The sequence below is a fragment of the Myotis brandtii genome, unplaced genomic scaffold, assembly GCF_000412655.1.
Source record: "Myotis brandtii unplaced genomic scaffold, ASM41265v1 scaffold475, whole genome shotgun sequence".
Classification (NCBI taxonomy): domain Eukaryota; kingdom Metazoa; phylum Chordata; class Mammalia; order Chiroptera; family Vespertilionidae; genus Myotis; species Myotis brandtii.
The window spans coordinates 1798066-1825282 of NW_005368148.1; the positions used below are offsets into that span (position 1 = coordinate 1798066).

The 27217-nt window shown below is 40.2% G+C and overlaps 1 protein-coding gene and 1 pseudogene across 1 annotated transcript in view; one reads left to right on the forward strand and one right to left on the reverse strand.

The window, feature by feature from the left end:
* Positions 1–27217, reverse strand: part of PRKG1 (protein kinase, cGMP-dependent, type I) — a 995570-nt gene that overhangs the window by 348960 nt on the left and 619393 nt on the right. The window contains exon 4 of the mRNA XM_005875929.2: positions 3272–3377. Within this exon, the coding sequence (XP_005875991.1) occupies positions 3272–3377 (106 nt within the window). The remainder of the gene's footprint in view (positions 1–3271; positions 3378–27217) is intronic.
* On the forward strand, positions 14411–16118 carry LOC102262731 (annotated as a pseudogene).

Sequence of the window (27217 nt, forward strand, 5' to 3'; positions counted from 1 at the left end):
AGACAGAGAGAGAGAAAAACATTGATGTGAGAGAGACACATCAATTGGTTGCCTCCCACATGTGCCCCCCAACCGGGGCTGGGGATCGAGCCTACAACAGAGGTATGTACCCTTGACTGGAATCAAACCCAAGACATTAAATCCAAGGGTTGATTCTCTATCCACTGAGCCAAACTGGACAGGGCTATATAACATTTTTTTTTTAATTTCACATGAAAGAGTGGTAAGCACATTTTTTAAAAAATCAATAACAAATGGGGAAGTAGATACAATGCTAAAGTTATGGGAGAAAATTGAATTAATTTTGTTCATCTTAGTTTTAGACAATATCTAACATTTATTTCTTTTGGAGATATTATGCCTTCTCTTAACAGCCTTACAAAATAAATGATAGCAAGTATAGTTAACTGGAAATGTGAAGGAAGAATGAATATTATTTCCTATCTCAGCGTTGTGAGTGTAAACTTGTGCAGTGGCACACAGCCCACACTTAGAAGATTCCTACACTTGCTTTAATCCTATGCTGTCAATGCCTCATCATTTTTAAAAAAATTTTGAAAAAAGGAGCCCTGAATTTTTAGTTTGCACTGGGCACTGCAAACTATGTACTGATCCTGCACTGACTATCCTACCAACTACCTATCTGCTAAGCAATAAGTTCTGCACCACAGAACACCAAGACACTTCAGAGCTCTAGTCAGGAAAACGTGATCATCTGGAAGTAGAAATAAGTTTAGTAGTCAGATGGTAATAAACAAAGCAGAAAATAAGAGCCATGGCAGAGATGAAGCTCCAGAGGCGGTAGAGGTTATTTCTTGGTGGAATGAGGTCACTGTCCCTGGAAGAGACAGCTTTTATTTGGCTCTAAAAAGAAGGGAGATTTGAACATTGACATTGGGTGGAGGGGAGGCGGTATGGAAAAGGCAATAGAGGCAGAGTGCTATATTAAGGGCACAGGGACTGGCTGGGCACGTGGAACCGTTTGGTTTGCCCGAGGAAAGGGGAAATGACACTAACAAAGCAGGCTGGCACTGGCTGTGGGAGCTCCGGCTTGCATATCTAGCTAATGAGACTATCCATATTCAACAGGACCTGTGAGCCATTGAAGGGTTATACCAGTGGGTTACAGGCACAATGTAGGGAAGATTAAAGCTGGCTCCAGGCAATGATGGCCGTTGTGTCACCTCTATGGACTCCCTGCCCTGGGTTGCATTCACAAATGATGTGGACTTAGTGTTTTACACAGGAGCCAGATGGAAAGTGACATCAAAGGCAGTGCCTACCTGTTTTTAATTCATCCAGTTACATTCTACCTGCTCTAAGCTGACCAACAAGAAATGTTCACTCCAAGGAACTAACTTTTATTGTTTAAGGTTTGAATTGTCAAAATAACACAAATTTAGGCAGCTCTGAGAATAATATAAAAATAAAACAATATCTAGGGTCAATTTTAAAAAGAGATACATCTCCACCCAGCCAGGTGTAGCTCAGTGGTTGAGCATTGACCCAGGAATCAAGAGGTCACTGGTTCGATTCCTGGTCAAAGCATATACCTTGGTTGCTGGCATGATCCCCAGTAGGGGCATGCAGGAGGCAGCCAATCAATGATTCTCTCTCATAGTTGATGTTTTTATCTCTCTCTCCCTCTCCCTTCCTCTCTCTGAAATCAATAAACTATTTTTTTTTAAAAAGAGATACATCTCCAATTTCCATTTCCTGAAATAGTGCCTCTAAAAAGTGTTTTTATTGGAGTTAGACAATGCAATTCTGCTACTCTTTAAATTTCCTTGTGAAAAAAAACTTGTGGAAGCTGAAACTAACTTCAAAAGCTCCCAATGCTAAGGTACATGAGACAAACAATGGGCTCTGTCCTATTTCACTGATTACCAATGGGGATCTTCCTCTATTAGGGCTGCATGAGAAGAAATCAATTCTTGCACTTTAAGACTTAAAAATGAGTATTCATATCTCTCACTTTCTCTCCATAGACATTCACACTCACACAAACACAAACACAAACACACACACACACACACACACACACACACATACATATACACCAACACATGCACACAGCACCCGAATAATTTAATTTCCTTGCACACTATACTAAACTCCAAACAGAAATTTACATTTCCCCTTCTCCTAAATGTTTCATCCAATCTCACTGAGGAAAAAATCCCAACAACCTATTGATAGAGTAACATTTCAATATATTATTATTTGACATCAAATTAGAATTTTATTGCCTCTTTAGAGGGAATATAAAGAATAAATTTTATGTGAAAATAAAAAATATATAAACATCAGAAATAAAATAAGTTAACCACAAGAAATCCTAAAATAAGGAATATTAAAATTGCATCTTAAAAAAATTAAATAGATATTGCTTCAGGTGTATCACTGAAATAAAATGTAAACTTGATTTTTTAAACTCCATTTAAATTATTACTTCACCCAAAAATAAAAATATAAAAGATCTACTTTAATATTCTATCTCCCAAATGAAATCTTAATTGGTGATTCACCTCCTTTTAGCTCACATAATGATGGTTCTGTTTTCAAAAGAAAAACGATACAACTTTATTTTTAAAGTCAGAGTTGTCAATATTCTTTTTAATAACAAAATAGTATTTTCTTTAAAATAACCCGAGAGACAAAGAAATGCATTTCAGCGAATCTCAGTGTATTACTAAGAAATGAAAAGCTGTTTTTTATTCCAGTTCCCATACTATATTGAGTTATTATGATAATGTATAACGTCAAGGAAAGTATTATATTTCAGAACTGCAACATAAAATGAATTTAATTTGGGAAATTGAACTCCAGATTAAAGGATAATAAGCTTCTTTTTGGAACTTTCCCATCTTAGTCACCTGACCTTTCATGTGGAAACTCACACAAGAGCTGACTTGGTCTTACAGTGTGGGTTGCCTTAGAAGTGGCACGGAGAATATATTAACTGATACATATTAAAGATGGACCCGACTCCTTTTTGTTCAAGCACATTCTCATTTGTTTCCCTTCTCTCCTTTGCTGCACTCCTCTATGAGAGAATGTTGAATGAAACGCTCAAGTCATGACTTAACCACATATTATTGAAAATAAGCACCAGAAATATCAAGAAGCCAGTGCAACGTCTTGCACTTCCACAAATGTGTAGCCCACGAAGACCAAGATGTAGGCAAAAAGGCTTCCGTGTGCTTCATTTCAGACAAGAGGGTTGTGAAGACATTAAATGGTCTCAGAAAGAGAAAAGAAAGCATCCTACCTTTTTAGAAATTCCATATACTCGGTATGCTTGATGAGTCCTGTCCTCATCATTATTGTTTGAAAACATTGTCGATCAATAGCCCAGAGCTTCACATTTACAAGAGCTGGAGAAACAGAAAACAAAGGGAAAAATTAATTATAGAATTTTAACTGGGAATTGTATCCTGCAAAAGAGAGGAGTTATTCATGAGAGGTACGAAGATGACTCACCTTCATTCAAAGCTAATAGCACACTGTCCTATTTTAAGAAGTTTCTTATGAGCAAAATGCACTTCATAATTTTTCGTACTCATATTAATGTCTAAGAGGAAGTTTCCTATTGCTCTATGTCCTTCAGGAGTGAGAATGCCTAAGTACACATTGAAAATATTTAGTAATTTCACAACTATATATGAAGGAAATCGCATGGAGAGGTTTACAAGTAATAACACTCCCTGGTAATTCCCCAGAATGATTTTAATGACTCATAGGACCATATTTTAATTGTAAAAAGTAGATGCAAAATTCAATTTTCATGCTAAGGGTTAAAGTTAATATAATACAAATAATTTCATACAATGATTTCTGCACAAGTCTCATTTTACAAATGATAACCTGTGCTTAAAGTTACCACATAAAGTTATATTAGATATGTTTGTTGAATTTTAATTTTTACTCTTATATACCATAGTCCTTGACAATTAATAATATTGAAACTGAACACCACAGAGTTTCACCATTTGATCTATTAAGCGCCTGATGAAGACTCAAATTTTAGATGTTACAGTGTAACAGAGCAATATATCAACATAAACTTCGATTTTAAAAGAAGGTACATTAAAAATCTTGGTAACTGAATCTGTTTAATGGGTATGCAAGAGGCTTATTTAACTATTCTCTCTATTTTTATGTATGTTTGCAAATTTTCATAACAAAATGTTTTAAGTTACCACATGAACTAAAGAAAGTCAATTCATGTATCATACCAGGGGTTAGAGAGCAAGGCCACTAAAGGTAGCCAGGATATAGTTTAATGAGCTGAATATAGAAAAATAAGGAAATGTAATTTTTCATCTTCATTTTCTCAGACGAAGCCCTGACAATGCAATGGATCAATATTTGGGGGGTAAGGGATGAGAGAAAATGTTAGAGTAATTGGGCCATGTGCATGCCTTGCGGGGAGGGGCTGGAAGTAGCTAACACACTGACCACTGTGAGGGAAATGAAGGAAATACTGTACTCCCCTATCTTTGAACTTTACCTAATTTTTCCTTGCAAATTATTTGAAGCTAAAACTAGAACATCCCTTCCCTCTTGGCCAGCTCTTCATTAGAGAAAAAAAAGGTGCAGGGTTAAGTAGAAAAAAAACAAAACGGCTCTAGCTGGATTGGCTCAGTGGATAGAGCATTGGCCTGTGAACTGAGGGGTCCTGGGTTTGATTCCGGTCAAGGGCACATGCCTGGGTTGAGGGCTCCATCCCTACTGGGGGGTGTGCAGGAGGCAGCCAATCGATGATTCTCTCTCATCATTGATGTTTCTCTCTCTCCCTCTCCCTTCCTCTCTGAAATCAATAGAAATACATTTAAAAAATAAAATAAAAAAACAAAACAACACAAAGCATCAAGGACTGGTGTGTACATGGCTCCATTTCAAACATCCTTTAAAAATGAACCTTCACCAAAAGCAAAGCTCATCTCACAAGTGTTCTCCAGCCACATGCTGGTCCCTCTGCTAAACCAGGCTTCCTTACAGAATACCTGCTTACTTAGGACAAACCAGAGAACTGGACAACAGCCATGAAGGACTACAAAGATCAGGAGAAAATTCATAAGAAGTAGAACCTTACAAAATGATAGGACTTGAGCTAGGAGAGAGATGGACAGAAGGTAACTGGGTGGGAAAAGTACATAAACAAGAGCACAGCTGGGGGTAAATGTGGGCAGTGGGACTCCAGGCAGAGGTGGGACACACTAAAATGGCTGAGATGTCTACAGTGTTGCTACATGATTTGAAGTAGGCCCTGGAAGCGAGTCATAATGAAGCAAGGATTAATTTAATGAACAACAAAAAGCTATCAGAGATCTTAAGAAGACAAACAAAACAAAGAACCAAATTTTTAAAGGCTACGCCATGGGTACATCAAAAAAATTTAATGCTTACAAGAACAAAAACATCAAAATTGTCTATACTCATCACCATTCTTTTTTCCCCCATTATCATTCTTAATTGTTTCTAGGTATTTGCGGTTTAGAAGTGCCACCCTCCAAAGGACAAATACACCAAATAATATTATTTTAAAAATAGTGTCAATAAAAATAGTGTGCTATTTTATATATTTTAAAAATGTACCTCAAAGGAATGATTCAAAATGGAATGTCTAAGTAAAGCATACATACATTTTAATGTTTTGCCTCGCAGAAAGATGTGTATATATATATACATATATATATATACATACATACATATACACATATACACATATATACACACACACACACACTTTTCTATTATAGGCTCTTCAACCAATAAATATGATCACAGTGAGAGCTGAGATCCACTAAGCTAGGAGGGACCAACTTGGATTCAGAGACACCCGAGTCAAGCAGAATGCGGACCAGCACTGGTGCTGCCAAATAACTATGCAGAAACCAGGGGGCAGAGCATGATGAAAGCTCTGTGTGAGGGACATTGTTCTGGTAACAGGTGCAGGCACAATTTCAAAGAGTGATGAGCACCAAGGAGAGGCCACAGAAATTCAGGAGTCAAGTGAGGAGAGTGTTACTGAATAGAAGCAATGAGCATAAGAGTAAAGGCTTGGCAGAGTGTGTGTGTGTGTGTGTGTGTGTGTGTGTGTACACATGCACACGCGTGCACATGCTGTGACCAAGCTATCTGTAGCATTTTAAGTCTGAATTCACACTTCAAGGCCAGGCTTCACCCCTGGTCCCACCTAAAGAACAACCTTTCTGTTCTAAAGACTACTCTAGCTTTTTCTATCTGTGTCACTCCAGGCACTCAGCACATTACTGATATTGCTCATTATTTCTGCTATGCCTATATCACGTGTCCTCAAATACATGTGTACATTCCCTCAGAAAAAAGGTCTCATTTTTATAATGTCCCCCCATCTCAAGAAATTAGCTGTTCATTTAATAAGCACTGAGTATATTTGTTGATTGATATATTTTATGTACATGATGTCATGTACATGATACAATTTTTTTAAAAAAATGTAAGCCTGGGTTTCTAATGTTACATTAAAAAGTCTAAACTGGCCCTGCTGGTGTGGCTCAGTGGTTGAACGTCGACCTATGATTCAGAAGGTCACGGTTTTATTCCCGGTCAGGGCACATGCCTGGGTTGTAGGCTCCATCCCCAATAGAGAGTGTGCAGGAGGCAGCCGATCAATGATTCTCTCTTATCATTGATGCTTTTGTCTGTCTCTCTCTCTCTCTCTCTCCCCCTTAATCTCTGAAATCAGTAATAATATATATATATATGTATATGTATATATATGTATATATACACATATATTTTAAAAGTCTAAACTGAATTGATAGGATATCATAATCATGTGTTGAAAAACAATCTTGAAAAATAAGTTCACAGAATTCAATATTTTATTTTACCTTCTGATTTCCATTTACATGGTTATTGAAATGTCTCTAAGTGAAACAGTGTTTGGTATATTTGCATAACAATGAACATAGCTTGATGAGATTTCAAATTTGTCCATGACCTTGAGCAAGATGCCAAAACCTTTTTTATATTCAGCCAATATACGTATTAGTCAAGTCAGCATTTTACAGGTGGTAGAGCATGACTGATAGTCACCTTGTCTTGTTATCAAAAGTGTGGTTGTATTAAAGTTGTGATTAACGTCTTGCTTCTTAAACAGCCGCTGGAGTGGAAGTCTGTTGGTTCTATAACTTAAAAACAATTTTTTAAAAAATCTCTCCATTTACCTTTGATCTTAAGTGGTGTATTACCCTCTATAGGGAATAAGCACTATATAAAATATCTGTAATTTTCACAATGTTTATTGTTGGTGGACATGTAAGTGTGAAGGGCATAAAGCAGAGAAAGTGTTAGGAAGGAATGCTCCTTTTTGTTCTGGTATGTATCTAAAATTCTCTGCTGAAACATGTATCACTGTTTTCAGATTAAGGCCACATTGAACTCAGTAGAAAATATGCAAATTCCCACTACTCTGCGATCTCAAAGTAGCATGAGTATGTGAAGAACACCTTCAACACAGGCAGTACTTGGCCTTCATTTAGGGGACAGCAGGATTATAGGGTAAGGCACCACAAAATTGTGCTAGACAGATCACAAATCTGGGACTGGCCTAAATTCTCCCACTGGAAAATTCATCTGCTGTCCAATTCAAATTTTGGAAGAATATTAAGAACACATATATGGATATAAAGCACTTACAGATTTGAATATTAATTTAGCCATTATTTATTTTATAAGCAACCTATCCAATACTGGTACTATATAAAGGGAGAGAAAACAAATGCATAGTTCCTACCCCCGAACTACTTGTGATCTAGCATAGAGACCAACAAAGTATTGTCCATGCCAAATCTGGCCCATGATTGGTTCTGAACAGCCCACTAAAAATGGGTTTGGTAATTTCAAGTGGTTGAAAATTTTAAAACGAAAAATATTTTGTGACATGAGAATTATATGAAACAAATTTTAGTGTCCATAAAAGTTTTATTGGAACACAAACATGTCCATTCATTTACACATTGTCTCTGGCTGAATTGAATGGTTCTGATGGAGACCATTTGCACTGTACTTTCTGGTCCTTAAAGATAACAGTTGCCCACTTGTGGTGCAATTTAATAGATAAACAAATCAAGAGTAAGTGCCAGCAGTGGGTAAATATCTGGGACTCTGAATACATAGAAAAGGCATCACAGTCTCCCCATGGAGAGGTGCTGAGAAGGGCTGATTAAAGGCTTTGTAGTAGAGAATCATCTGAGCCAGGGTTCCTTGCCTGTACTATGGGCCAAATGTTTGTGTCCCCCACCCCCAAATCAAAAGTGAAAGCCTGAATCCCCATTGTGACAGTATATGGAGGTGGACTTTTGGGAGATAAATAGGCTCTGGTCCAAATTCCAATGTGGAAGCGGTTCCCCAAGCCAACACGCAATTCTCAACCTGCTGCATGTCCTGCAATGCAACTCAAATCTGACACAATCTACCCAGAAATAGGATCAATTCCACAGGTTAAAGGTCAGTCCTCTAGGACTGCTCCCACCACTACCACTTCAGAGGTGCCAGTTGAAAGCCCAGGTTGTTACCTGTACTTCTGACAGACTGGCTATAAATCAGAGGCTCCCAGGACACCTTCAGTGAATTTGATTAATTTGCTAGAGTAGCTCACAAAACTCAGTGAAACATTTGACTTACTAGATGCCTGGTTCATTATAAAAGGATATAACTCGGGAACAGCCAGAGGGAAGAGATGCTCAGGGCAAGGTATGTGGGAAACAACGCAACTCAATTCTGACACAATCTACCCAGAAATAGGATCGATTCCACAGGTTAAAGGTCAGTCCTCTAGTACTGCTCCCACCACTACCACTTCAGAGGTGCCAGTTGAAAGCCCAGGTTGTTACCTGTACTTCTGACAGACTGGCTATAAATCAGAGGCTCCCAGGACACCTTCAGTGAATTTGATTAATTTGCTAGAGTAGCTCACAAAACTCAGTGAAACATTTGACTTACTAGATGCCTGGTTCATTATAAAAGGATATAACTCGGGAACAGCCAGAGGGAAGAGATGCTCAGGGCAAGGTATGTGGGAAGGGGTGTGGACTTGCCATACTTTCTCCAGCACTTCTCTCCCCAATCTCTGTGTTCATCAATCTGGAGCTCTCCAAACCCTGTCCTTGGGGTTTTTATGGGTGCTTCATGACATTGACAAGGTTGATTAAATCATTGGCCTTAGGAGTCTGATTCAACCTCCAGCCCCTGTTGAAATTTCAAACGCTCTAATTCAGTGGTTCTCAACCTGAGGGCCTCGACCCTTTCACAGGGGTCACCTAAGACCATCGGAAAACACATATATAATTACATATTGTTTTGTGATTAATCACTATGCTTTAATTATGTTCAATTTGTAACAATGAAATTGGAGGTCACCACAACATGAGGAACTGTATTAAAAGGTCTCGGCATTAGGAAGGTTGAGAACCACTGCTCTAATCACATAGTTTGCTTTCCTAGCAAATACCACACCCCATACATGCGCGCGCGCGCACACACACACACACACACACTTTAAGTGGAGTCCAAAAGTCAACTCATTAACATCACAAGAGACACTTTGCAGCTTTCATCTCAGGAAATTCCAAGGCTTTTTGGAGCTCAATGCCAGAAACAGAATTGGAGTGATTATACTATACACACACACACACACACACACACACACACACACACACATTTCTTCTTCTTTTAAAAAATTATTTTATTTTTTCCATCACCATTCATCCGCTCTATGCCCTCTTCCACCTCCACCCATCCTATATTTTTTATTACAAGTCACAGTATCATAGGAGGCCATTAGGTCTAGATGAGGTCTTAAGGGAATTGGTGTCTCTGCACACACACCAAGAAGAGACCATGTGAGGATATAACCAGGAAGGCAGCCCTTACCAGTTACTGGACCATATGAGCACTCTGATTTTGATCTTCAAGCCTCCAAATCTTTGGAAGTGTGTGTTGTTTAAGCTACCCAGACTAGGGTATTTGTTATAACAGCCTTAACTGAGACAAACGGGATCCACAGAGCCCCAAGGAGTCTGTGGATGGGACTCGAGGGATTTGTGAATCTGAGGTGGAATACATCATCTTGATTTTTACTACCCTATTCCTCAAATTTAGCATTTCTTTTTATTATAACTGTAGGCAATAAACCACCGTAGTCATTTGCCACCAACAGAATCCATGGCTGTTTTTATATCATCATACATTTGTTGCAGATATATTAAGTATAATTTACACAAATTTGGAAATTATGGTGGCTACTAGACCTACCTCTAGATCTTTCTTAATATGTTTTTTTATCACAATTAATTGTTAAATGCTCTATCACTACATTTCAATATAAATGGCTTCCTTTGTAGTCCTAGGTATTTTATTTTAAATGTATAAAAGCATCATTCTTAAAGGGGTCCAGATGCTTCACCAGAGTGACAAGGAGATCCATGGCACCCACAAGGTTAAGAGCCCCTGCTCTAAGCAAGACCTGGAGAAAGGATGTCCCCAGGGAAGGAGGCAGTAAGATTCCTAAGGCCTGGCCTGATGGGGTGATACTTAGCTCACCTGCATCCATAGGGGCATGCAAATTGTTAATAAATAATACTTATTCTGTAAACAGCCACTTTGCTGAGTTCTCTGTCTATTCCTGGTCCTTCCCACTACCCAGGATCTCCTAAGATCCCCACATTCAGCAGATCAAGGGGGTTAACACTGCATCCAGCAGGGCCCTCTCAGACCTGGATCCAGGACTAAGTGGGCAAAGGGAGTTGCTAGATCTTGTTTACGTTTCCTCCATCACCACTACCGGCACAGGGCTTTCCAGAACGAGGGATCTGGTCCCTGTGTGTGTGAAGGAAAGGTGACTCAGATGAAATTGCAAGTCCATGGGGCTGCAGTGCAGAGGGGGGCAGGAGGTCCAGGTGAAACTGGAGAGATAAGGAAAGCACAAATGATCCTTGTGTCCTTGGTGTGGAGTCAGGATTTGATCCTGAGGTCAGTGTGGAGTGAACATCGAAGTTTTAAAATAGGTAATTTACTTTAGGGAATATATATTAGCAGTGGCCTAATGGTGCACTGAAAGAGAACAGGACTAAGGGGAATAAGGGAGAGACAGAGGTATAAAGAGATACAAATAGAAAGATAGAGCTAAAAAGAGAGATCTTTACAGGCTCTTATAATTATCCAAGTGGGTGGACTTTCATAGTGGCAATGAAGCTAAAGAGATGGATGGATCTGAAAGGTCTGGAAGATTTTGAATTGACAGGAAATGTCAGGGAGAGAAAATTTGACCCAAACACCCAACTTTCTAGCTTAGAAATATAAATAAAATAGTGAGATGAGTACTCCATTCATATTATTCAAAAGTACAGTTGGTTAGTTGGTTAAGTGTATGTATATGCAAACAACTGCCAATTTTTTTAAGTTCAAAACCCATGCATATCATAAGCTAACCTAAGTGATTTATAATGAACAAAATGAGTCATTTTCTTTTACTTCTATGTTATAAATATGACACTATAACCTCAAACTACTTCCTCATACTTTTTAAACTATTCTTGCCATAATAAAGAAGTTTATATTAACATTTGGAATCACTTGGTCCAACAAATACTTGCACTTAGAAATAAATGTATTAGGATGCTTTCGGTGCCACGATACACACCTTGACACACAGATAACTTTGGAAATGTTAAAGAGGCAAAGATGAAAATTAACAATCATCAAGCATCAGCCAAGTAAATTTTATGTTTTGGGGACAAATTTTCCTTTTACAAAAATTAATCAAAAAGCTATTTAAAGGCCAATAGTGGCATGAAAAATTATGTAACACCATTGAACATTAGGAAAATGCAAATCAAAACTACATCAAGCTACCACTTCACACCCATTATAACTATTCTTTAAAAAAATTGGAAAATAAATGTTGAAAGAATGTGAAGACATTAGAACTCTTGTGCATTGCTTTTGGGATATGAAATGATATAAACACTGAAAAATGATACAGCTGTTCTTCAGAAAAGTAACCAATATATATTGATCCTCACCCATTTCAACCATGGATATATTTACTGGTTTTAGAGAGAAAGGAAGGGCAGTGGGGAGAGAGAGAGAGATAGAGAAACACCGACCAGTTGCCTCCTGTATGTGCCTTGACCAGGGTTTGAATCCCAACCTAGGTATGTGCCCTGACTAGGGAATCGGACCCACAACCTTTTGGTTTATGGGACAATGATCCAACCAACTGACCCATACTGGCCAGGACTCTCTTTTTATTTTGTTAATGTGATCACAAAATTTGTAATTACATATATCACATTACATTTCCATTGGTCAGTGCTGCTCTAGAATAGCAATACTCATAACACATAATCACTTCTTCACATGCCTCTCTTATCCCTAGGATGGCACAAAGTATGAGCTAATCAGGTATTTTCTAAACAAAACTTATAAGTGTGTCAAACATTGTATCTAAGTAAAATCAGCCTGTACTCTTCTCCTTCACTGGAGAATCACCATCGACCTTCACAATCTCTCAGGAAGACCTGGTTTTCAGTTTGAGCTGTGTCTGCGCAGTGGAACATTAGTGAAGTTTTCTGACAAGGACTCCAGAATAACATTCGTCCCAAAGTCAGATCCTGTTCTCCGGGGGAACATTCTCAGGCAGTAGGTGGGTCTCATTTGAAACGTTCTGCTGATCCAACTTTGCCTAAACAGACTAGAAGCTTCTGAAGGCTTAGCACAGGAGGAAGCACAAGGATAGGTGTCATGAGCTGACTTACCTACTTCCCCTTCAATGGGAAAGAGTGCCAGCTCATACCATAAGGCACTTTATGCCCAGGAATTCCAGAAACTGTATTTTAACCCCCACGCCCACCCCATTTCTTGATGCTTGAGTCATTTTTTATTGACTCGGATATTTGAGAAGATCCATGAAGCCGCCAACTGCTTCCCAAAAGTACGAAGGCATATGTAGCCCAAAGCCAAGTTCCAACTGCCAGAATGTTCTGAGACAAATGCTTCATAATCAGAGGAGCCGTTTTCTGTTTACACCGCATCTAGACCATGCTGATGTCTGCATTGTGCAAATTGCCTCACTGTTGTATGGGGGCTATATTTTAACCTTTCTTACCTAGGAAAGTTACCTCCTTAATTACATATATATTGTCTATGAAAAATACTGATTGTAAAATTGGAAATCCACACAAAAATAATCATTATCATCAGCTTAGTATAAAGTCACTATCAGCATTGTCATGACGTTCATATATTTGAAAGGATGTGGGGTAGTGAACTGCCCTGTAATGAAGCCGACAGACGTGAAGTAGTTCTTTCTCTAAATTCTCCTTGGCTTCATATCTTGTACAATGTAACTGATAAGGCCAAGTGGTGACTTTTGGAGCATATTAAAATGTCAATTAGCGTATGATTTTAAAATGTAAATTTACTTTCAAATATTAAAGATACTGGAAGAGCCAAATGGATAGCAATGTATTTTAGTACAGTTACGATAATAAAGGACATTATCTTGGGTGCCATGATTGAACATTTATTTACTATATGGTAAGACAAGAATTTTATGTCTGTTGTATTTCTATCTATTTAACCTATATTCATCACATGAGACATTCTTATCCCCTTTCCATCGATATGGAGACTGAGTCTCAGAGCAGCGAAATGACTGCTCAGGTCACATGTGTAATAATCGGAAGACTCGGTTTCACTCTGGCTCCAAAGCCTCGGTTCTCGTTACTAACGCATGCTTCTGAAACTGGGCTCAGAATATCCTTTCCTCACTCCATTGTTCTGGCCCATCTCACCGCCCTACTGATAGTCATTAAATCCTCAGAAACCACAGGAGAAAGGGGGAATATAAATGTGACTTTAGGAATTGAGATGAAGATTTCTTAAAGCATAAGTGGGATGCAAATTTTACCCAAGATTTTGATGTAAGGGGAGGCTTCAAAGGTATTTGCACCAGAAACGGGCTGCTCATCACAGCCTTCTATCCCACCTCACCCTCCCCTGGACCACATCACCATGTCAGGCCTAGCATACTCTACTTCCTAACCTCCTGTTACCAGGAGCCACCTTCTGCCATTAGGTGGCCCTCAGTGGAAAAGCTCAAGCAGCATTGAGCTTCATTCCTCAGGCTCCAATTTTTATGAGTGGAAACTCCCAATGCTGTTCAAGAAGTCATCTTTAAAAGTGAAAGCCATGACAGAACCTGGGGACAGAACTTGGCTGGAGTTCCTGGCTAGAGGTGCTGGCTAGGCTGCTGATCAACTGAATGCTGTCTTCGTGTCATTCCTTCTTCGCAGACTCTGTCCACACCTTTGGGGACCCCTGGACCTGCTGGGGTTGGACCCCAACACATAGGAAGCGCGGGGTGGGTGCGCCACCACCGCTGTGGGAGCCTCTGGGTTCCGCATTGCAGCTTTCGGCAGAGGCATGGCGTCGGCCTCCACCAGCAAGAAGATGCGGGAGGCAGCCTCCTGTTCCATCTGCCTGCACCTGATGGCCGAGCCCGTGAGCATCAGCTGCGGCCACAGCTACTGCCAGGCCTGCCTCCTGCGCTTCATGGGCCCGCCCTCCTCGCGCTGGTTCCTGTGGAACAGGCAGACCTTCTCCTGCCCCCAGTGTGGGGCTCCCTTTCAGAGAGGCAGCCTGTGGCCCAACAAGCAGCTGGGCAGCCTCATTGCCGCACTCCGGAAGCAGGAGCAGCAGCAGGAGCAGGAGTAGGAGCAAGAGCAGGAGCTGTCCTGCCAGGAGCACGGGGAGCAGCTGCACCTCTTCTGCGAGGACGAGGGCCAGCTCATCTGCTGGCGCTGCGAACGCGATGGGCGGCACAGGGGCCACAACACAGCGCTCGCTCGTGGAAGACGCGAGCACCGGCCACAGAGAAAAGCTCCAGGAGGCAGTGAGGAAACTGAGGCAGCTGGAAGAGGAATGCACGAACCAGAAAGCCTTCACGGCGAAGCAGATCGTCCAGTGGAAGGAGAAGATAGAGGCTCAGAGACTGAAAATCCAGGCGGACTTCCAGAACCTGCGCAGCTTCCTGAGGGATGAGGAGAGGTCGTATCTGCAGACACTGGAGAGCGAGAAAGAGCGCACCCTGCAGAGACTGAGGGACAGTGAGGCCAACCTGGACCAGCAGAGCCAGGAGCTCCAGAGCCACATCCGGGAGCTGGAGGAGCGATGCCAGAGCTCCGCCCAGGAATACAAGGTCCCTGAGCTGTGCTTTGACCAGAGGAAACGGTTGAGCAGCCATCAAGGACCCAGCAAGGATGGTCTCCCTCTGTCCGTATTTGTCTGGGATTTCTTTAACCAAATGACAGAGCAGCCTGGCCGTTGTGAAACTCACATGGAGTAGTTTGCAGTAACCCTGAGTGGCCGGGTCACCACGGACCAGGGTTTGCAAGAACCTGTGGACCTCATCTATCAACAGGCCACGTCGGTGCCAAACCTCCGCTGCATGGGAGCTCGCCTGTGTGATTACCTGTCCCGTCACCTGACCATTCGCTCACAGAGGGGCAGCTTCTGCCAAGTGCTCCTTCAAAGATGTCAGACTGATTATGAGCCTAGATATCAAGCTGCCATGGGGGATGAAGCAGCTCGGAAACGATTCCACGAGTTCGTGCTCTTTATGGGAGAACTTTATCTTACGCTGAAGATCGACGAAGTAAAGTTGTTGTCTCAACCAGGTGTTTTTCGGGGGTTGTTGGATGCCCTCCTTTCCAACCCTGTGGACGATAACCTTATTTGTTCAGTAAAATTCCTGAAGTTGACAGGGCCCGCCTTGGAAGATGCCTGCAAAGGACAAGAAACGAGGGACATGCACGAAGTTATCCAGAGGATTGGAACCGTCGCCCTGGACTCGCCCTGCAGTGAAAACATGAGTCACATGATCTCCAAGCTTGTAGAGCTCCATTCAAGTAACTGGGGGAGAGGCCATGTCACCTCAGCATTCAAGAGAAGCAGCATCTGAGAATGATCCCAACTGCTTTGTGACTGAACCACCATTGGGTCCAGCGGATGGCGTTCCTCTCCCTGCAGCTGATCCCGATGACCAGGATTCATCTCAGGAGTGACATGAGGAGGGAGGGGAGGGGGAGGAGCAAGGAACTATGTGATACTTTCATCAATAAAGATTTATTAAAAAAATAAATAAATAAAAGTGAAAGCCATGTGTCCCATCCTGAGTCCAGCTGACAGCAGTCTCCAAAGGCAGCAGAGATAAATGTGTGAGGATGTGCTAGAGCAAGTTTGACTCCTGAAGAACTCTCATCATGTCTTCCCTCCTGTTGCCCACAGTCCATGAACACCAAAAACTAAGTCCTGATTAGTAACAGGTTCTGGGGATGCAAAATGAGCTGTGGGAGCAGAGAATTCCCTAAGTATTCCAGTATTTCTCCTTGCAGTCCTTGTTTACAACAGTAAGCTGTACTGTCTTGCATCTGTTAAAACAACATGCAATTATTTAGAAACTTGTAGACACCTGGCTTTATAAAAGTTGGTAGTCGAGTCTGAGGGTTGGAGGGAGGGGTGTAGAAATGAGAAAAATGTAAAAATACATAAACAAACAACTTAGGTTCTCTGAAACAACCCAGACAGGAAGCAAAGATCAGATATGTTAGGAAAAGGAGCAGAAAGAAATGGGGGATTAGCCTCTAGAAAATAAGTGGCTTTCTGTGTAACTGAGATACAAATTAGGGACCAAGAATGAGAGGAGGAACCAAAAGACCCTCAGATAATAGTAGTCCCGTGAAGACGAAGATGCTCTGGGTTCAGCCTAATGAAGAACAGTAAAGATCACAGAATCACTTTGTGAGCTACTGACAGAAGCACAGTTAAGAAATGGATTAGCCTCTCTAATTAGTCCTACAAGATTGATCTCTATGCTAACTAGCACTATGCTAATCCAGTTATTCTGCCTATAAAACATTCCATGCCTCCCTATAGCCAATAAATAAAGCAAGACTTCTCCATCTTCACATTTAATCCATATTCATTTTCAAAGTACCTTTCTAACTTCCTCTCTCACAATCTCTTATACGTACCTTTTATCTCATCCAATGGCTCTAATGTTTAGTTTCTAAACTGACCCTTCCTTCAGCTCTTTGCTCCAATTATTTTCCTCCACTTGGACAAAGTAGCCCATCAAGACCCATTTCAAAGGCCACTTTCTCCATAAAGACTTTCCAGTTCACTTACCCCAGCTAGAATTCCCCCTTCCACCCCACCTGACTCTCTCTCAATTTGTACAACCTTCTGATTGTGCCTCCTTCGTGCCTGGCTTTATAGTTATTCATGTACATAAGTTATATCAGTATCATAGTTCACAATGAGAACAGTGATGTTTTTCAATCTGTGAAAAAAAGTAAAGAAACTGAGAATATTCAGTGTGGCTAAGAGAAAGGGAAGACTCATTACCTCTCCTAAAATATTTGATGGGTTTATTAGACTATAAATAAATCCAATGGAGCTGTTTAGGGCTCGCCTGGAATCAAGAGTTGGAAGACACTTATTACAAACATTCTACAGGCATTTATTGAGATCATTTACATGCCAAGAAGTAAACTAGCCACTTGTAATACAAAAATAAAAAGATACAGACCTTGTTCTCAAGGACCAGCAAACTTGCTTTCCTTTTTCTCTTTATTTATACACTCACTTCTTTAATTTGATGATAATAGCCTCAATTATTCCATCTCAAGCTAAATTGGAATCAATCTACCACATAATGCTTCTGGCTGATTAAGAGGCAATTCCTTTTGACTTGTCAAGGGCAGAACTAAACCAGTATTTAGAATTCACAGGGTTGGTGATTAAGAGTCAATGTAGATCAACCAAAGAGGACTTGTATGCATGCATATAAACATAAGTGATGGTTGCAGACAACAGAGGGTGGGGGTGAGGGCAGGGCTGGGGGGATGAGGGGACAATGGGGTGATAAAGACACATTTGTAATACCTTAATCAATAAAGGAAAAAAAAAGTCCAGGTAGATCTGAGGAAAGAAAATAAATAAATAAAAGAATCTAAAAAAAAAAAGTCATTGTAAAGACAAAGGGAATGGCCCTAACTGGTTTGGCTCAGTGGATAGAGCATCAGCCTGCGGACTGAAAGGTCCCAGGTTCGATTCCAGTCAAGGGCATGTACCTTGGTTGCAGGCACATCCCCAGTAGGGGGTGTGCAAGAGGCAGCTGGTTGATGTTTCTCTCTCATCGATGTTTCTAACTCTCTATCCCTCTCCCTTCCTCTCTGTAAAAAATCAATAAAATATATTAAAAATTAAAAAAAAGACAAAGGGAATGCGGCAATGGCTCGATCTTGTGCTAAGAAGCTTCCCAACACAGCAAATGCTCCAGGGGACCATTCGATGATGAAACAGTAGAGAACACATTTCTGAACCAGATAAGACGAACTGGGTCACCTCAAAGTAGCAATTGAACCATAAGATTGTATACTGGCTCAAGGATCAGTGCATAGGGCAGTAAGTCCCACATCTACATAATTGATCTAGTTATTTTGATAGTTATTTGAGGTAACAAATATAATAGTTATTTTGAAGTAACATCCCCCTGTATGGACTTTGTACAAAAGAATGAGAATTTAGTGGCAGACTCTATACCAGAGAGTCAGATGTCTAGAAAGATATTCTCGGATGAGGATTAACAAAAATAAAAAAACAAACAATATATTCTGGGGTACAAAGGCACAAGCTGGCATGCTATATTGTGAAATATGGAGTCTGGGCAGTAGGAGTATCTTCCCTATACCACACTGGAGCCATGTAGCCTTGAACAAGTAGTTTAAGCTTTTATTAGTTGACTATAAGTAGTAAGGTGATAGTGTATGTCTCATGAAATTGTTCTCAGATTTGAATGAATAACTTATGGTACATACGCAGCATTATACCTGGTACCTAAAATGTTATTCACTCATGGACGTCCTTGAATGGTGTCACTATTTTATAAATATAGAGGAAACAGAGAGCAAATAAACATGAACCTTTAGGGAACTACTTGTGATAACGAACTCAGAGTTAAAAAAGAAAGAACAGCCTTGGCCAATTGTGCTCAGTGCATCAGCCCGACGACTGAAGAGTTCTGGGTTCGATTCCTGGTCAAGGGCACATACCTGGGTTGCAGGTTTGATCCCCAGCCCTGGTCAGGCTTGCATGGGAGGCAGCCAATTGATGTGTCTCTCTCACGTTGATGTTTCTCCCTCCCTTCCTCTTGTTCTTTCTCTCCCTCCCTCCCACTCTCTCTTAAAAAAAATCAACAACAAAAAAATCCTCTAGTGAGGATTAACAACAAAAAAAGAAGAAAGAACAAAAGTTTAGAGCAGTCATGAAGTTGTCTACCTCAGAATAAGAAGAAACATTTCCTTGTAAATTGCATACAGGTTTAGGCAAGCTTTGAAGTTAAGACAGAAATTAGGTAAAGACTGAGAGTGTGTTAATTGCTGACAAAGAAAAGAAAGCTAGCTACAGCAGCACAGAGCTCTCTGAAGGCAAAAAGTGTGTCTTGTTCAGCTTTTTGTCCCCAGTTACTGGCACATAGGAAAGTTTGCTGAGTGAATAAACGTTTGTTGGATGAATAACTCACACATTTCTGCCTGGCACTTTGAGGTATAAATGTCTCCTGACTCTTCATTTCTGGATAGATCTTAATTATATTATTAACAGGCCTCATTTAATTGAAGTCACAGCCCAGAGAAATTCTAGAATTGAAAATTATTCAACAGATGGTTTGTGATTCTTTAGAAAAGGAAACAGACTGGGTGGCCATCCCCCTTCACTGAGATTAATTTTCAATGGGCTCTTCAATATGTAAAGGGTACACAGCACATCGTTGAGGCTACAAACACAGCACATTTGGGACCTCGATCATAAGCTTCGATCTCTGGCAAGTTACTCAGATGATTTTGCTGGCAGCACTTATGGTGACACAATTTCCTGCAGGTTGGCACATTTTGAAAAGTGTGCCTGGATCAAAAATATCAGCACATGTTTTGATAAATGTCAAACATCTGCACTTAACAGATTTCAAGTCTCAAATCTCATTAAAGAAATAGTATTACATCTGTAAGTCCTTTTGTGCGTTGGGTAGACTGCATCCCTAAACACTTCCCCAAGATGTTGAAAACAGATGCTTACAAATTAGCTAAATTTCCAGTAAACACCTAATAAGTCATACTTGTTCCTTTTCCTTACATTTGAACTCTGTAACTTCAACTTAAAAACGTCATTAACATTTAGTCTCCCAAAGGAGGGGCTTTCCTTTTCCTAGTCAGTTTTTATCTCACAGTTTATTTCTCTTTTTGTAAATAGTGTGTCTATATGCCAGAAGCCATGTATTTGATGTCTTCTTAATTAATCCTCTTTCTTGAGGGGGAAAAAAATGAAGCATTAAAATTTCACATCTATTAGCCCCCTGCTGTTTCTCCCCTGCAGAGCTCAGCTGACGCACTTTAGAAGTTTCAATTTTCGTCGTATACATCTACATCACCTTAGCTCATTGCCACCTTCAAGCTAGACTCAGCCATAATTTATGATCCCTTTCAAGTCCTCACATAAATAGGAAAATCAATGCTTCTACCTAGGTACCATTAAGAAAGTATATGGCACAGCTGGGTGAAAGAAACAGATGCAATACTACTTCACATTTATTTTCTAGGCACTAGTAGTCATCGGAATAGAAATGTCCCTTCTTGGCCCATCTCTTCTTTAGTAAATTATATGCAATCCTTTAAGTTTGGCAGAATCCCGGGAAAAAAATAAACACCAGGAAAGGGAGCTCTCTAACTGTCTCCTCCCCCGGCAGATGAAGTAGATGACATCAAGAAATGTCAAGTGAGCTCAGCTGTTTCACATTTTGAAATCCTCTACTTCGGGCATATGATGAGAATGCCATTTTCCTGCTTGTCATTTTCCTCCTCTGGAAGACGCAAAGGGTTGCAAAGATAACTCCTCGGTCAACAACGATCAGAAAATGAGCTCTAATTGGCCTGCAGTCAGAGGTTGGTTATGCTATGATGCAAGATGGACACGGATAGTTCTTATATTGTCACAGATGAAAGAAGCAGTATCATCTATATTTTACAAGACTATCCCTGGTTTCCTCAGGAGAAAAAAAAATCTGAATTTCTAGAAAGGTCCTCTGCTTAGACACATTAAACTCCCCTTTCTTCATTTTACTAGACTATCCCTGGTTTCTTCAGGAGGAAAAAATATCTGAATTTCTAGAAAGAAGGTCCTCTGCTTAGACACATTAAACTCCCCTTTCTTGCACTCAGCATTATTTTACACAGTGACACCAACTGAAAGTAATATTCAAAGTGCAATCTAACCACCTAGTGACTTGCCCTTGGTCTGCATGATTGTGTCAACTCCTTCAGCAAATAATGGTAGACCGAGCACAGCCCATTCACTTACATTGTTTAAGGATGTATCTTTGCTAAAAGGAGAAGACTGGTGTGAGTATGTGTAGCGGTGTTAATTCTAAACTCTTGAATCTGCCAGCGGCATCTCTTCCTTGGGAAACCACCATGGTGGGAGATTCAATCCCACATACTCCTCAGCATCCTCCCCGCTTTCTGTGTGTGTGATTAGGTAGCATTTTTTTTTTAAGGTTGAGGGAGGCTGGTTTCTGTCTTGAGTCCTAGGAGTCTTGAATGCCCTACAATTTGCTAACTCTGGCATGATCACTGGGCTTTAATGCCCATGTGCATAATACAGAAAGGAGATTAAACTTTGAAACCTTTAAGTCATATATATACATATATACATAGATATACATATATACATATATATGCACGTGTGTGTGTGTGTTTTCTGAGGACTTTCACACACATGGTTCTAAATTTTGGAAACAATACTTAGATATAACAAGCTGTAATTTCATTTTTTTCAGTGGGAAAAGAATCACAAGACAGATAGATTACATGAGTTTATAAAGATTATCAGCCAGATGCTGACAGCTACAGAATTCATCTTCCAAAATTCCTCCAAGGGCATTCTTAATTCACATATCACATAATTTTAACCACAATGACCAAAAACTATTTATATTATACAGTACTCATTTAAGATTTCCATTTTCCAAATTGTAAATTTGGAGTGCCTGACCTTTATACAAACTAGATTATTTCGAAGATAAACGGCCTAATAACTCACATGTTGATAGAAACCTAAAGCAGGCTCGTTCACTTGATCTAATTCTTGAACGTTATTTCTCACACCAAGTGGAATCATTAGGAAGCACTGACACATGAAGAGAAGAAAAGTCCTAAAGTCATAAGTGAGGCTTGAATATGATATTTGTTCCACAAATAAATATTTAGGATATACTAAATGCCAAGTGCTGTAGGTGTGCTAACAGACAACACACATACATTCCCTACGTCCTAGGAGGCTCTAGGAGCTCACAATGGTTCAGTGGTGAAGAAAACAAGCCAAGTAATATCCACATGGTGTGATGAATTGCAGGCTCACCTGGCAGGTGCACAGGTGTTGTGGGGAGCTGCCGGCAGGAGCATCTAACACAGGAAAAGGTGCTTACAGTGAGGCTTGGCAAACGACAATTTGTTCAAATGAAGAAAGGAAAGGCTGGTCAAATCCCTAATGTTAGTGAACTTAACAAAACCTTTCTTCATTTGAAAAATTTTAAAATCGTATTTCTTCTTTCCTTTCATTCAGCTCCAGCCCCAGAACAGACACTCTTGATTCAGCTCAAGGCCATACATTCCTAAAACACATAAAAGGCACCTTTCCCCCGTCACCACCCAGTTCAGAAATAGCATATCCAGCACCCAGGCTGCCGTACTGCCAAATTTTGGAGAATCTAGCCATGACTTTAATAGATCTTTGCCAAAATTAGTGAAATAACAAAAAACACTCCATTTTCTCCAACTTCCCTGGTACTGTTCACTTTGTTCTGATGATACTGCAGATCTCTAACAATTACCCACACATCCCAACATCATCATTAGGTGTGAACTTTGAGAAATTTCACTTCTATTTTCTTAGGTATAACTAACAGCACCTGATGTAAGGAGGGAGCAAACCATGAGAAACCGAGACAACATAGTGTAGGCTCCATAACCTACGTACTACAACTGGCTACACACGCTTCATTACGTTGTAAAGATAAAACAGTCATCATCTTGAGATAACTATGTGTCTATTTGGCTCTATTGGCTGAATGCGATGTTCCCCAGTCACTGACAAAAGTAGCAACACGTGCTGTCTTAGCAAGTGCTACATCCTCATTAACCTTGCTTTAGGTATTTACGCATGGCATGAGTGCATTATATCTGTTCAATACAAACGTGCATTGATCCTAGCCTCAGGTTGGCGACAGCCATGGGTTTCGATCTACCTCAGTCCACTGTGTACTCTAAAATACAGAATGCTGTGCAGCTGGTATGGCTCAGTGGTTGAGCATCAACCCAGGAACCAGTTTGATTCCTAGTCAGGGCACGTGCGGGCTTGACTCCCACTAGGGAACGTGCAGGAGGCAGCCAATCAATGCTGTTTCTCTCTCATTGATGTTTCTATCTCCCTATTCCTCTCCCTTCCTCTCTCTCTAAAATATCTTTAAAAACATATTTTAAGAATTAAATTAAAATAAAATACAGAATGCTAAATTGGGAGATAATCGGAAGAACGTGCTCAATCTTTTGTTTCGTATGTCTTGTTTCCTCCTAGTACTGCTAAATGGAAATTTGAAATCGTCATTGTAAATCAATACGATAGACACCGATCTGTTTCAAGTCATATTTTAAAATGTCTGATCACTACATTGTACACCTGAAACTAATAATATTCTATGTCAACTGTAATTGCAAAGTTTTAAAAATTAAAACAAATAAGTTAATTAAAAAAACACCAACAAGTTGCATTTAAGTAGGAAGCCAAAAATATGGTATAGAATTTAAATTTCACCTTTTTTTTGTACTTTTTACTGGCTCTTAAAGCTTCCCTGCTCAGTGTTTTATGATTTTTTTTCCTTTCCTCACTTTCCAATCAGGACATAGTGATAAAGAGGAATAAAAACATACCTTGGTAAGGCATGGAGAGGTTTATGCAAAGGACAAACCTGAGAACTCAAGACCAGAGCTTGTACTCAAAACACCACTGTTCTTCCCCTTCTGTTTCTTGCACTAATTTACCCTTCACCTACGCTCAATAGTTGAGTTTTCTTTCAGGGCATTAACGAAAAAGACCAGGAAGCCATTAAGAAGTTATTTCTGATGAGGAATTAATAATGTTCCAAATGTTTTATTATAAAATTATCCAATTACAATTTTATGACTTAATAAGGAAGAAAGACTGACAACCCGAGTGAGCCACCTGGATTCTACAAAGTGTGAGAGCATTTATTTTCATTAGTCATGGTCTTCACACTAATTGCTCTCCAGTCACAAGGGAGGCTTTTTCCATCATTACCATGCTTGTCATTTCAATATTAAAAAAAAAGATAAAAGACAAAATAAAAATGTAATTGTTAATTTTGAAAGCTATGACCACTTTTAAAGCAGCATTAATGGTAGTCAGGCTGACGCTAATGAAACTATGCAGACGGATCTCGACTTAGGAAATTGTCCCATATTTTATCAGGGAAGGGAGTTCAATACTGTAATCATATTATCAGGTAAATGCCTGAATAAAGCCCGGGACAGAAGGGTAGCTCCCTGGAAGTACGTAAGGCAGACATCCCCCCATAACCTATTCTAAGCTCTGGGATACAGTTACGTTTAACCAGGCTGTTCCATAACTAGCAAGTAACCATCATTTTAGGACTTACACCAGATGAAAAATACATTGGTGCTGATGAAAAAGAAAAAAAAAATTTCTAGTTTCACTAGAAATGTCCCATTCATTCTGACTGACAGTTAAGAGTTGTTTTTTTCTTTAGATATATTTTTTTAACTTTGAAAAAAGACAACCAACCTATGTGTCCAGCTTAAAAACACCAGAGCACCTATCAGCTGATGCTGCCACATACACACACACACACACACACACACATACAGAGAGAGAGAGAGAGAGAGAGAGAGACTGCATTGAAATACCATGGGGAGAAGATGTCCCGTGAGTAATTTTCAAGAAAGCAGTTCATTTCAAGAAGATGCATTTCCTCTTTATGGGGCCTCGACTTAAGAGACTCTGCCAAGGAAATGAGTGCCGCAAAGATGGGGAAGTCAGGAAGCCTGTCCAAGGGCAGCCTCCCACAGTGGGGGAAAGCTCACCGGACAATCGAGCAAAGGCAGGCCTTTCAGAGTGTTAAAAGTAGCAACCAGCCCTAGCCGGTTTGGCTCAGTGGAAAGAGCGATGGCCTGCAGACTGAAGGGTCCCAGGTTCGATTCTGGTCAAGGGCACATGCCTAGGTTGCAGCTCAATCCCCAGTAGGGGGTGTGCAGGAGGCAGCCGATCAATGATTCTCTCTCACCATTGATATTTCTATCTCTCCCTCTTCCTTCCTCTCTGAAATCAATAAAAATATATATTTTTTTAAAAAGTAGCAACCAAATAGAATAAAATGTCACGAGGCATGGAGAAAGAGTGAGCCAAGATGACATGAGGGCAAACACCAGAGCCGACCCTTTCCAAAAACTTAGCCACTTTGGAAAACACTGTTAATTCAGTCCTGGTCCTGCTATTTTTAGGACCGTGGTTTGCTTTTTCAATGAAACTAAAGTTCACAACACAGATTTTTCTCCATATTTATAAACTGCCTCATTTGCAAAACAAAGGAACTGTACCTTTTAAGGAAAGATTTCCAGCGAAGAATAATACCATTCAAGCAGGGCGCCATTTCAGGATTGAGACGGCATTCTGGAACGTTAGAGGGCACTGAAGCAGAGGGCTTTTAGGGCAGATTGCCTGGCCCCACCCCCAACAGGTCCTGGTGAGGCCTCAGTAATTTACATAGCTAACAATTTCCAGCTGATGCTGTTGGGTGCTGCGGGTCCAGGCATCACATTTTAAGAACCATGGGTCTCAGATAAAAAGAATGGGCACATGGACTTTCATGCCCTGGCTTATAATTGGACCATGAGGAGCAAGAACAAAGAGGGTAGCTTACTTATACAGGAATCCTTTTCACCATTTTTAAAACCTGTCAGAGAAATCAGGTGGCAGTTTCAATGGGGTCGAACAATGATTTCTTTTTCTAAAATAGACTATTTTCTATTAAGGGTCTTGGATCAGTGCTCTTTGCAGACTTAAATTTATATAAGAATCACCCGGTGGCCTTGTTAAACTGCAGATTCTGATTCTATTGGTTTGGAGTGGGGCCTTAGATTGAGTTTTTTAGGCTGCTGGCCTGAGGACCTCACTTTGAGTAGCAAAGTGTTATCATGTAGTGAGAAGCAATGTAGCCCGAGGGTCCAAAGTGAGGACTCAGGAGTCAAGCTGCCTGGATACAAGTCCAAGCTCACTTACTTAGCTGTGTGATTTGGAAAAGTTACTTAACCTCTCTGTGGTTCAGTCTGATCTGTAAAATTCTATTAATAAGAGTAACTACATCATACAGTGTTGTGAGGATTAAAGCACAGTGCTTGGCACGAGGTAAGTATTTACAAACATCACAGGTCTACACAGAGAAAGTTAATTTAGTTTTATTAAACCTATTTGTATATTTGCTTTTTTATATTTTCTTTGCAAGTGTTTAAACTTAAGCAGTTCTTGTTTAGGATAGGAGGCAATGCCTAATAAGATTAAATATTTGATTTCACAGAATTCTTCATCTATCTTTTTTTTTCTTTTTGCTATTGCATTGTTTATATTTCTTCAGGCTTTGAACTATTTTTTAAAATAATGCTATCCCTGAAGATGTCAGATGTCCATGAGCTATTTATTTATTTTGCATCCAAGGCAGTATTGAACTAAGTCCTGTCTGTGTGGAGACAGTTCTGATAAGAAAAATACACAATAATTTCCCTATTGTTGCAGACATAACTGGTGGTGAATGTTCACATATAACTACTTTCTTGTTTTCTTAGGGCAATAGTTCTTACACACATGCAGGAACATATTAGTACTATCCCCCTCCTCCTCTGCTTGCCCCTCCTGTGGAGGCAAGTCCTGCCCTTAGGGCAATAGTTCTTACACAGATGCAGGAACATACTAGTACTTTCCCCCTCCTCTGCTTGCCCCTCCTGTGGAGGCAAGTCCTGCT